General features: G+C 37.5%; 1 protein-coding gene across 1 annotated transcript in view; it reads left to right on the top strand.

The window, feature by feature from the left end:
- Nucleotides 1–12,005, top strand: part of TPI (triosephosphate isomerase) — a 47,384-nt gene that overhangs the window by 17,401 nt on the left and 17,978 nt on the right. The window contains exon 3 of the mRNA XM_089411293.1: nucleotides 11,114–11,237. Within this exon, the coding sequence (XP_089267419.1) occupies nucleotides 11,114–11,237 (124 nt within the window). The remainder of the gene's footprint in view (nucleotides 1–11,113; nucleotides 11,238–12,005) is intronic.

The following is a 12,005-nucleotide window of genomic DNA, read 5'->3' as shown; positions in this document are numbered from 1 at the left end:
GTGTAATATCATTTCTAGTGCTACATCACACAGAACAGTGAATCATGTCTTGAATAATAAGTCCTGACTCCTGAGTCCGAACTTAGCCTCAAAATATCAACAAAAAATATAAAATAATGTATCTCATATCACGAGTCATAATGTCATATCACGAGCCAAATAAATAATACTATTGATTTCCTCTGCCCCTCTTGCGAGAAAATGCAATAGCTTTCCCTTTCCCTTTAGATGTATAGATGTTGGTGGAGTTGGCAGTGGACTCTGCTGTGCTTTAGAAGTTGAAGAACTAGGAGCTACAAGAGTTAGACCACGTCTTCTATTGGTGGCAGGGGTAGCCCGGGTAGGTGGTGTCACCCCCCCCCCCCCCCTCTACACCTTCCACTACCTCTTGCTTTAACCAATCATTGGCAGAGTCCTTGAGAGGCCTCTCGGCCTCAACCCTCCATGCAACAATGGTGTCAATCCCATCCAATGAGATGGCCTCCATATCAGGTATCCTCTCAAGTTGCCTCACCCACAATCGAAGATTGTAGTAGACGTAGACCATGTTATTAAGTCACAGGGACTCCAACCTGTACAAAGATCATAAAATAATAATTATAAAAAAATAATTGTTTAATGAATTCAAAGAATTAATTGGAAATTTGCAATATTTTAAGTTTTAAGTTTAACTTGTTGCGCTTCTTGTTGTGTATTTTTTCAAATACATTCTAGTTGTGCTGGCATCCCGAGGAGCTACATGTTTGGTTGATGATTCGAATGAAAAGCTTTTGCAGAATGGGTACCCTGGCACCATAGATTCTCCACCATGCATCCACAACAAAATTACAAATAAAATTTTAATTAAACATAAGAAAAAAATTGAAATTTGAAAGTTGAAGCAAAGTATGAAGTTATGAACTTGAAGAGACAAGGAAATTTGAAACAAACTAAAAAATACTTGGCGTTTTAGTCGTCCTATCAGTCAGCCATTTCAAAGCCAAATGTGCCACCTGCCATCCTGTATATCTCCATTTCTTTGGAGATTTCTGCACATTTTGTTGGAGATCACACCATCCTCTAAACACAGGTTAAGAATCCATCCATGATCTCAACATCAAATACGAACCCACATGGGTAAAAAAATGCGGGGTTCAGGTAGATCCCTGCAGCATGAATGGGACGATGGAGTGTGTTGTTCCATTATTCATCAATCACTTCCCATAGGAGGAGTTGTTTTTGAAACCCCTTATCTCCCTTATCATCATAGTAGGCCCGAATGGATTCTTTGGCCCTGTCCATGGCCTCATACAAATAGGCCATTGCGGGCTTCTCACCATCAACTAATCAAAGAACCTTTACCAAAGGTTCAGTAACGGTGCACACCTCTTGCACTCTCGCCCAGAAGTCTTCTTGGTATGAAACTAATTTGCATATGGCCTCTCCCTCTGGTTTGCGGCTCATTGTCAAAGCACACCACTCCTCTGAAAGAAACATTCTCTTAACAACCCACATAAAATTCAAGAGGGATTGAAGAGATATGAAATTGGTGGCAAATCGTGTAATGGCGAGGCGCACCAACTCCTTGTTGTTGGTGAATTTTCATCAAGCTAAGCACAAATGTATGATTATATAAATTTTGTAATGCTTTTTGATGGGGCAACAATATATTTGACAAAGGAAATTTTTTTTATGTCCTCCAACATCAAATCAATACAATGGGCAGCACGAGGTGTCCAAAATAAAGTAGGATGCCTCTCCATAAGCATCCTGCCAGCAACAACATAATTTGTAGCATTGTCCGTTATGACTTGGACAACATGTTTTGCACCCACCTCCAAAATAAACAAATCCAGCAAAAAGTTTTTGCATCTTTGATATGTGAAGATGCATCAACATATTTCATAAACATTGCTCCTTTGGGACAACTAACCAAGAAGTTTATAAGGATTCTCCCCTTTTGGTTGGTCCAACCATCTGACATCACAGTGCATCTTGTTTGTGCCCATTATGTCCTAAACTCCTCCAATTTTTTGGTGGAGTCAACCTTTTCATCTTGAAGAATCTGGCCTCTAAAGTCATCATAAGAAGGGATTTTGTACCTCGGGCCAACAGTTGCAATAGCATCAATAGCAGGCTGGAAAAATGGATTATTCCTTGCAATGCTGAAGGAATATCACTCCAAAGGAGAAATTTGCCCAACAACTTGTCAGCTTGTTTTTTCTTAGTTTTTTTAAGCATTGAAGTAATAGATGGTTGTGAACCAGGCATGGTTCTAGGAACAAAAAATGATGAGACAGCTACCGGGTTGGTTGTAGATATTGATGCTGAAGTAGAATCAGTGCCACTTCCATGTTCCCCTGAGCCTAACACCCTCTCTGCTAGTTGCTTCTTCATTTTTGCTTTGGCCACTTTCTCGTGCTCTAATTCTTCCAATGATCTCATGGCTCTTCGGATGATTTCCGCATTTGTATTTGTACAAGGCCCTACATCAAATCCATGGATTTGTGCAAGGTGATATTTCAATCTATAAACCTCCCCTGACATATGATGCCCACACAACTTGCAAGTCAAGTTCATTTTATCAAACCCTCCATCAGGTTCACCAAATTCTCACAGAGCGTACAATTTCCTTGGCATGTTTGTAATTTGGTTGAACTTTTAGAGTTCTAATGTAAGATGAAGTTTGAACTTTGAAATTGAACCTATGGCACAATAAGAATTGCAAGTTACAAAAATTAAAAAAAAATTACATGCATGACACAACACATTGAACTTTTGACAATTTTGTTGAAATTTGGTACCGGAGGACAGGTGGTTCCTTAAGGCTTTGATCTTTGGCCTAGGGAAAAGTGTCCAAAAGAATTTAATTTTTCTCCTAAAGTAATTTTATAATTTTTATAAAGTTAAATCTAATTTAAAAGTGACTTTAAGTGATAAAGTTACTAAGTCTAATTTTAAAGTGACTTTTATAAAGTCAATGAAAAATTAGAAAGGAAAAGTGACTTTGGAAATAAATGACTAAGTGGGTCTTTATTAAAGTGGGGTGAATTAAAAAATAGAAAGTGAGATTTAAATGAGCATTTAATCTCAGCCATTGATCTCAATCTATTTCAGCGATTGGATTTAGGGATCACCCAAAAGTTACTTGGGGTTAGATTAAAGGAGGAAAATGAGGAAAATGTCATTCATTCTTTCATGAACAGATTGGGAGAAGGAGAGCAAGAGAGCAAGAGAGATTTCTGAGCAGGGAGGAGAAGGAGACAGCAGCTTGGCACACATTTCAAGGCAGCATTTGAGCAGATTTGTACAGCTGATTCAGCACACAGTGAAAGACAGATTTTGGCATGATTTTCGAGGAGTGGTTTGCACAAAAATCAAGGAGCAGTTTGTTGGTTTTTCTGCACGCAAAAGGAGGGCCGTACAGTAGCATTTAATGCTAAAAGTGGGCACGAAAATCGAGGAGGCCGTAAAATATTTATTGCTCTCCTGTTTGCTATAATTTCTAGTTTGCTGTGAGGCATGGGAAAACAGATAAGTTGTAAATTTGCTTGCTGATTTTTTGCTAAATATTTCTCAATGTAAAAAGACAATTTTCAGAAATAAAGAAGAGTTCTCGAACTGGTTTTCCCCAAGAGTTGTAGGGGGTTTTTCCAGGGTTAAGTTGACAAAAAATCTCAGTGTTTAAATGTGTTTTAATGGCTGTTTATTATTGTTGATTTTTATTTCTACAATTTCCAGCATTCTGTAAAATTTCCGGAATTTGTGTTTTCAGCAATATTTATTTTTTCAGCTTGTTAAATGTATGGTTATGGGAAAGGGCATTTAACTACATGGAAGAAATAAGGTGAAATTGAAAACCGGGGTGGGAAAACATAAATTTCCACAAATTTAACAAACAAAAAAACCTCAACTCAATCCAAAATGAACACTCTCCACTTTATGCAACAAAAATGAAAAAAACACACTATCAAATCCACTTAAAAATCTTTGATAAACAATGGCTTATAGAAACCCAAGCAAAAACAAGAAAAAAACCAAAACAAAATGGCCAATTTGGTGCCCATACCTAGAAACCATGGTTTGTTAGAGAAATTTGATCCAAAGATGAAGTTCTCTTGTTTGGGATGCTAAAATCTCCAAGATACCTGCTCCTCTGCCCTAGTAAACGCCTTCCAAGGTTCCTCTCCTTCTTAGTTCTCAATCCACTAGAGTTTTTCTCCTCCTCAGCTCCTAGTCCACCAGGGTTTTTCTCCTCCTCAGCTCCCAATCCACGCCGTTGTCGTTGTCTGTTCAAAATGAAAAAATAATCATTTTTTGCCTTATAAAACCCGCTGTCCGCCACCCCCACGATAATTTTAGATCGAATCGCAATTTTTACGAATTAATCGCAATAATTTGAAGTTAACATGATTATTTCGTGATTTTTTGAGAATTTTTTTCTTCGTATTAATTGGGCGATAATATTGACATTTTCAAAAAATCATGAATTTTTATTCTTATCGCGATAATATCATGATTTTTGCAACACTATTCCAAACCAATAGAGACAAAATATGCAAAGTTTGCTCATCTATATACCATGTGAAGGTTAATATCTCAAAATGGCACCGAGTGCAATACATATCATTGACAAAATACATAAGCAATGAGGCTCTAAATTGCCTATAAAGTCCAAAAACAATGCTACAACCTATGGGGCCACTGGCCTACTACAAGACTACAAGTCTACTGGTACATATCAGTAATCAACATGATCAAATTCATCAGCACTACTAGAGACATGATCATCAACAGGAACTATATAAACATCATTTGGATCAGAGTTTGAGGATGCTTCAGCTTCATCTGCAACCTTAGTTGTAACACTGCCACCAATAACAATAGAAGTGGACCTAATGGAAGCACGAGTTGGTTGAGTTGCACGATGACTACTCCAACAAAGACTCAACTCTCTCCAAGCTCCTAATATAAATTAAAAAAAATCCAAATGAGATGTGTGAGGCAAATGAGGGGGTTGACCTCCTTTTATTGGTTTGGAGAGGGTGTTTTTGGAGGGAAACAACCCTTAGTTTCCCTCCAAACCACTTAAGAAGTTTCCAAAAATTGGCCAAGTGGGTCTGCGTCGACTGTGGCAATGAACCAACTTGTTTATGACAAAACTGGTCGGTTTATCCATAAACCTGTCGGTCCGCATAAACCGGCCGATTAGGTCTAGTTTTTGTGAAAAATTGGTGAAATGGTGGCATAAACCCGCTTTTGTGGCCGGTTCAGCTAGATTTGCCAATGAACCTTGTTTGACTAGCTTCCAGTTTATGCCGAACTGGTATTTGAAACTATGAGTTCAAGTGTGAAGTAGGGGGAGTGAAAACTCTAGGAATACTTTGTTGTATTTCATTTTGATCCTTATTTTCCCTTCTTTGATAAGTCACCCCTTTGTTGCTAGCCATGGCAAGAGTTTGATCAAGTGAAGTTTTTTCCCCAAAAATCTTAGGGACATTGTCACAATCATCAAACATATTATTTATACTACAGCCGCAAACACAATAGTAACTTTTTGGGTTATTTCCACAATTTCCATCCAATTTTTCATGGAAATGTTATATATTCCACCAACCATATTTATCTTCTCACTTGTTCTTGCCATATTTCTTCAACCATCCAATGGTAAATGGGACGAGTAGATTCTTTGTGAAAATCAATGCAAGGCCTGTAGTAAGGAAGGGTTTGGTGGTCTACCCTATTTGTAGATTCCAAAGGGTTAGACGGTCTTTGATCTTGAAGATTCCCTTTCTTTTGTTGAGAAAAATGGTACCAAGGAAGTGTTTCGTAGGCATTTATCCTTTTGGCCTAGGGGACACATTAATGACAAGGATATTTACATTCAGATGTAGCAAGGGTATTTACAAAGCAAGGGTATTTACTTTCAAGAGTATATATCTTAAGAGTTGACTATTGGATGATGTTGGAAGATACATCTTAATAGGGGTCCTTGTCCTTTGTTTAGGGAAACGTTAGATGGGGTAGGAAGTAGCAAATCACCAAGTAAATATCCTGGGGGATTGGGGACATGCTACAAACCCTGACCCACGTGAATTCGACAAACTCATTTGAGGCCACCATTGTGATTGTCTTAGAGGGGATCCTTATTCTGGCTGAAGGCAAGCCACACTAGTTAACCCCTAGACCCTTCCCAAGCTCTGGGTCTCTTATTTGTTGGTTCATAGACAAACTTATCCTAGATATTTTGGGATAGTTTTGCCAAGGCTCATGTGGGTCTCAATCATGAAGAGTATATTTGAAGCTTTGAGTGTATTGTGTGCTGTGTTGGAGGAAGCCCAAGGTACTCTCTTGTAATTCTAGCATCTAATTGTAGTATGCTATTCTTCTCCACCCCTTTCTTCCCCTGAATGATTCATCATGTAGGGAACCTAGGGTAGGTCCACCTCGGAGGAGGATAATCTTGTATGAATGTCTTGTTGTCTTGAAGATTTACTATTTACTTGCCTGACATGTTTTTGCCACCTTGCTCATTGGAGTGTTTAAGCTTTGCTATGTGGGATTGTGCAAGAACCTTATTCAAGAATTCTTGTGGGGAAGGGAAAAGAGCCATTGCTTTGCCATCGATTAATGACCTAAATGAGATAAAACGAGTAGAGTTTGAATTGAGCTTAAGCTCTCTTAGGATTGATGTCGGGTAGGACCAAAGTACCTTGGACGAAGCAGAAGGTGGGAAGCCCCATCATGTTTAAGATTCAATGCTTGCGTCCTCGTGATCCTCCAACTAACGATATTAAAGTGACTATGGATACCCAACTCGGTGAAAAGTCAATTGTAGTTGAAGTAAGTGAGAGTGGGTGTGTGATGACCCAAGTCATTATAAAAGTGAAGAGTTGTATGAATACACATCTGTCATTAACAGAGCATTGTTGAACTCCTAAATAAATGCCACCATTGAATTGCTTATCATTTCGAAAATGATCTTCATTTGTCCATCTAATAATGAAGTGCTATAAAGAGGCATAAAGACAAGAGGGAGTGTATAAAAATCAGTGGGCATACCGAACTCAATGAAGAGTCAATTGTAGCTGAATTTAGAGAGAGTGGCTGCAATTATGACCCAAATCAATATAGAAGTGGATCTAATAATATGTAGGGAGAATGCTAGTACTAAGTTGCTCATCATTTGGGAGACTATGATGATGAACTACACACTTGAAAAAGAAATGCTAGAAGAAATATCCTATATAGGAATCATTTCTAAACAGCTCATCCTATGATTGAGAGAGATAGTGGAATTGCTTGTTTGTTGAAGGAATGCTACAATTGAATTGATTATTTGCTGGAAAAGATTCTTTGATCAACTTATCTAATTGAGGGGGGTTAGAAGGAAAATACCACCATAATGCACATCTCTAGAAGAATAGTGGAAATGATTTCTCTGTTTGAAGAAGTGTTGGAAGGAATATGTTGAAAGAGAGAAGAGTTGGAAGTATCCAACTATATTAAGATCTTTCGTAGATTAAAATAGAGTAGGAATACTCGTCTCCATAGCTTTGGGGGAACTTGAACACCACTGAGAAAGCTCAAATACAAGATGTGTTTGGGTGTATGAATATCCACACAAATACTCTTAATAGAGCACAATCGAGATGAAGCTTGAATACAATTTGAGAGTTTGAACACAATTAAGAGCTCAAATGCAATAGGGTTGTGGGAGTGTACATATCAAACACAGATTCACCTAAGAGAGCACAACTCAAAAGGGAGCTCAAGTACAAGATGAGAGTGGGTCTATCAATAACCAATTAAAAAATAATAACCAAGTCAAAATGATGATTGATTGTAGCCTAAATAAAAAAGTGAGAGGGTTATTGGATACCCATCTCTACGTTGGGTCGACCCTATGCACAACATCCTCCCTGAATATTGAGAAGAGGCTAGGAAGGTAAATCATTAGATAACCTATTCACTCTTCAATTTTGAACATGGGCCATTTGAAGATAAAACCTCCCCAAAACACTAGTATCAATACCAACATTGTCGACAACAAGGTAAATGGATGAAGTCTGAAACTGATGTTAGCTTTTGGGGTGACTCCAAAAGTGTTTTCACCTTACTAGGAGAGATGCTTCATGGACATATGGATGGCTTAGTTTGGTTGGATGCTTGACCTTGGTTAGAGTGCTAGCATGGCACCCTTACCTAGGAGCTTGTTACCCTAATAAGCTTGATGAGTAATCCATTTGGTGCACACAATGGGGGAGTTAATTGGTTAGATAGGGGACGTACCTACTTAGTAGTGTTGGAACTTGGAGGATTGCACATGGCTTTAGAAGCTTGGGACCATATGATATACGCCTTGGAGGAGGACAATTTGGATTGTGGAGCTTCTTGCATGAGGATACATGGATTGTGGACCACCACAGAAGAGGGAGCCTCAAACTAATATCTTGTTGGAGAACACACCATCTTGAAGGAAGGGGGTTGAGCGTCTCACTTTGGGTTTTGGATACACCCTAGTTTGACATGTGTATCCTTGTATTATAGAGCACCCCATGTGGGGTTACCTTGTTGGTTACTTTGTATGAAGTGTTAAAATTTCGCAGTTCAAGGATGAATTTTCCTAGAAGAAATCATATCTTTCAGTTTTGTTTGAACCACCTAAAATAAAATTTCATTTTTGACAATTCTAAGACGACTTTCTAAAAATAGTAAGTCACATCGCAATTTGGAAGTGACTTTCTAAATAATCAAGGATGATCTCGACATATGGAATCCACTTTAAAATCAAATCAATCATGATTATACAAGTCAAGAATTAATATATTTATCCTTACTAATATTATTATTGTTATAATACTATTATTTATAAAATAGTCTAAAATTATTTACCTTTAATCGATCAATAAAAAACAAATTCTCTCATGTAATAAGTAAATTAAATTGAGAATCTCTTACTTGGAAAATCAAACCTTTCTTTTGGAATAAAATAGTAACTTCACACTCAAGAAAATGTAACTCTCCCTCACTAATTCATTGTATCACAAAAGTGTAACTCCTCATTAAATGCACTTGTAACTCCCTAATTTGATTTGTAACTTTCACCAAATATTCTTTCATGTCTAAGTGTAACTCTCTCTCCATAATTCGAATTGTAACTCCTCAAGACAAGTGTATCTCTCTGTATATGCTTGGGATGAGTTACACTTCTCCTCAAGTAACTCCTCCCTCATGGAATTCGATTCTCCTATTATTGGCTCAAGGCATGAATTCATTTCGTAACTCCTCTTTTCTCATCTATTTAAGCAAGAACAAGTGAGAGTTGAGAGTATCATGTTCATTGTGAAGGAGAGCTAGTGTTGAGTGTGTGCAAGAGAAATGTGAGAGCAAGTGAAGAGTAAGAGCAAAGGAAGAGTTAGAGCAAGTGTGAAGGACAAGATTTGATAAAGAAAAGGAGATCTTCAAGCAAAGAGCAAAAACACTTTAGTTGCAAGTTGATCAGACATTGGTGAAATTATTCAGTCTCATTCTCTCTCTCTCCCTCTCTCTCCCTCTCTCTACCCAACTGAACTATTGAAGAAATCTAATAGAAGAAGAATCATTTGGGTTTTCCTCTGGTCAGTCGACCTAACTCCTAGTGTCTTATATTTGTGCTTGGTCGTCTTCACATGATCCTTAAGTTTAAGTTCTATCTACAATTGCTGATCTGAAAAGTTTAGAAGAAGAAATTTGCATTCTAAGTAATTGCAACAACATAGAACATTCCATTTTCTGCAAAGTATATTAAGCTTTCTGCAAAATACGTTCAGTTCCATTCAATTTTCTGGAAAGTATAGTCAGTTTTCTGCATAGAACTTTCAAGTTTCTGCAATTTTTTTTAAAATTTCTGTGTAGAACTTTCAGATTTTAACTTGAACTTATGTCCTTACTTGTGTTAGCTCTTGTATCGTTATTGTATGTCTTGTAGGGAGCTAGGTGTTAGGTTCATGAGGAAACCTTAGGAGAGAAAAGTCTCATAGAGAGCAAGACATTATGCTTCATGAGGAAACCCTAGGAGAAGAGAAGTAGAGAGAGACATCATAGGTGATCTTGGAGAGATTTCTCTTGTGTGATGTGAGGATGATGATTATTATGGCTCTGGTTGTGGCACTATGGTTTCTACCCTAGTAGAAAGTATGATAATGGAGCTAATGCCTTAGATGATTTTGGATCCTTGTTCTTGTTACGTGTGAAGCAAGGGCATGTGTGCTTGAAGAAGATCAAACATAATTGAGATGATCACACCATAACCAAAGACATGAATTCCAAGAGAGATGCGCTATAGAAGAGATGGCGTTATCGAATAATCAACTTTGGTGAATGGTCACAAATGATAGGAGTGCTAGCCTCAAGAGGTTGACTAGGTTGGCCTTAGCCAAAATATCCAAATAGATTAAAGTATAATAAATGGTTAGTTATCTGTGTGTAGGCTCAATAAAGACACCAATACATTGATACAAAGGGTTAGCACATGGCTGCAAGTGAAGATCAACCTCATAATTTCAACAGGAAATTGTTCCTAATCATACAAGTGTCTCGTAGGAGTGAACCTTTCCACGAGAGCAAGACAGTAAAAAGGAATTGAAATTCAGTTTGAGATCATCCCCATAATGCTCTGGTAGGTTTGCATCTCCAAAAACCATCCTCAATTATTTCAGCCTGAATGCATAGAACACAAGTACCATTAGACACACCAACTTTACGAAGCCCACTCTTGATAAGAAATCTTTCTTTATGTGGTAACCACCTCCATGCTTCATGTTTAAAGGAAGACTAGGCTTTCTAAGTATACTAGCATTTTACTGTACACAGTGTTTGTACTGTACTAATAATTTGCTTAAATTTTCCATATCAGACTTTTTAAAAAACAATAAGTGGCTCCCCATTTCACTGTACACAGTTTTTATGGTACTAATAATTTGTTTAGATTTCCTTCGTTTGTTATATTTTATCTCCTCCCCTCCAATGTTTGATGATCCATTTACAATGGAAGTAATTGTATCTCTATTTTTTTGGGTGGGGGGTGATCAGAATGTTTGATGTGCCATGTATAATGCAAGTGATTGTTTCTGACAAAGCTTGTTTTGTGCAGAGGTTGTTGTGAGCCCTCCATTTGTGTTTCTTTCAACAGTGAAGGCCTTGCTACGCTCTGATTTTGCAGTTGCTGCACAAAATTGTTGGGTAAGGAAAGGAGGTGCTTTCACTGGAGAGATCAGGTGTGATTTTGAACTCTTCTCTCTGTTAACTGTGTTTACTGAGAAATTCAAAATGCAACGGTACACTGTTGTGTTGATCTTGATTGGCCTGGATGCAGCACACATCTGAGTACCTAGTAGAGACCAGTTGCACTTTAAAGTCTTGTATGTTAATGTTAGAACTATTGATTGCTGTCAGTTATAACTGGAAGTATATGATATCAGCAGTGTACATCTTCCAACATAAATGAAATTGAGATCTGAATGCTTTACCTTGTAATACCAATGCTTAATAAGAAGATCCATTGCTTTACCTGTTTGTGGAATCATTAGCATCACTCTAATGATTCTTTGATATGTTGTTTAAACTTTAAACTTTATATCAGTAATAAACTATTTTGAAATCAGCAACTTTGTACCTCTAGTTGGAGTAAAGAAAATACTAGAGAAGCCACAATTTATATTCTTTTTTTCTGTTTTAAATTTAACCTAATGACATTGGATATGTACTCATAGATCATCAGCCCTACCACAGAATCTGAGACATTTTGAAAGTTGAAACACCTATCAAAATTTCAGAGCTGCAAACACCAAATCACTGTAGGCAAGATACTAGATCTATTAATAAAATGAAGTCTAAAACTCACCCCTGGAAATTAAACGCAGCCCATTGCCAGCCCAACACATGGGATGAGCACAGCACTGACCTGATTGTTCATTAAATCAGCTATGGCAGAAAATAAAATCAGGTCTGAAAAATCAGATCAACATGCCAAATTTGGAACAACA

The sequence above is a fragment of the Pinus tabuliformis genome, chromosome 3_1 (genome assembly GCF_031772625.1).
Source record: "Pinus tabuliformis cultivar Carrire ecotype Pingquan chromosome 3_1, CPIR1, whole genome shotgun sequence".
Lineage (NCBI taxonomy): Eukaryota > Viridiplantae > Streptophyta > Pinopsida > Pinales > Pinaceae > Pinus > Pinus tabuliformis.
This window is presented reverse-complemented; position numbering and strand designations above follow the sequence as displayed.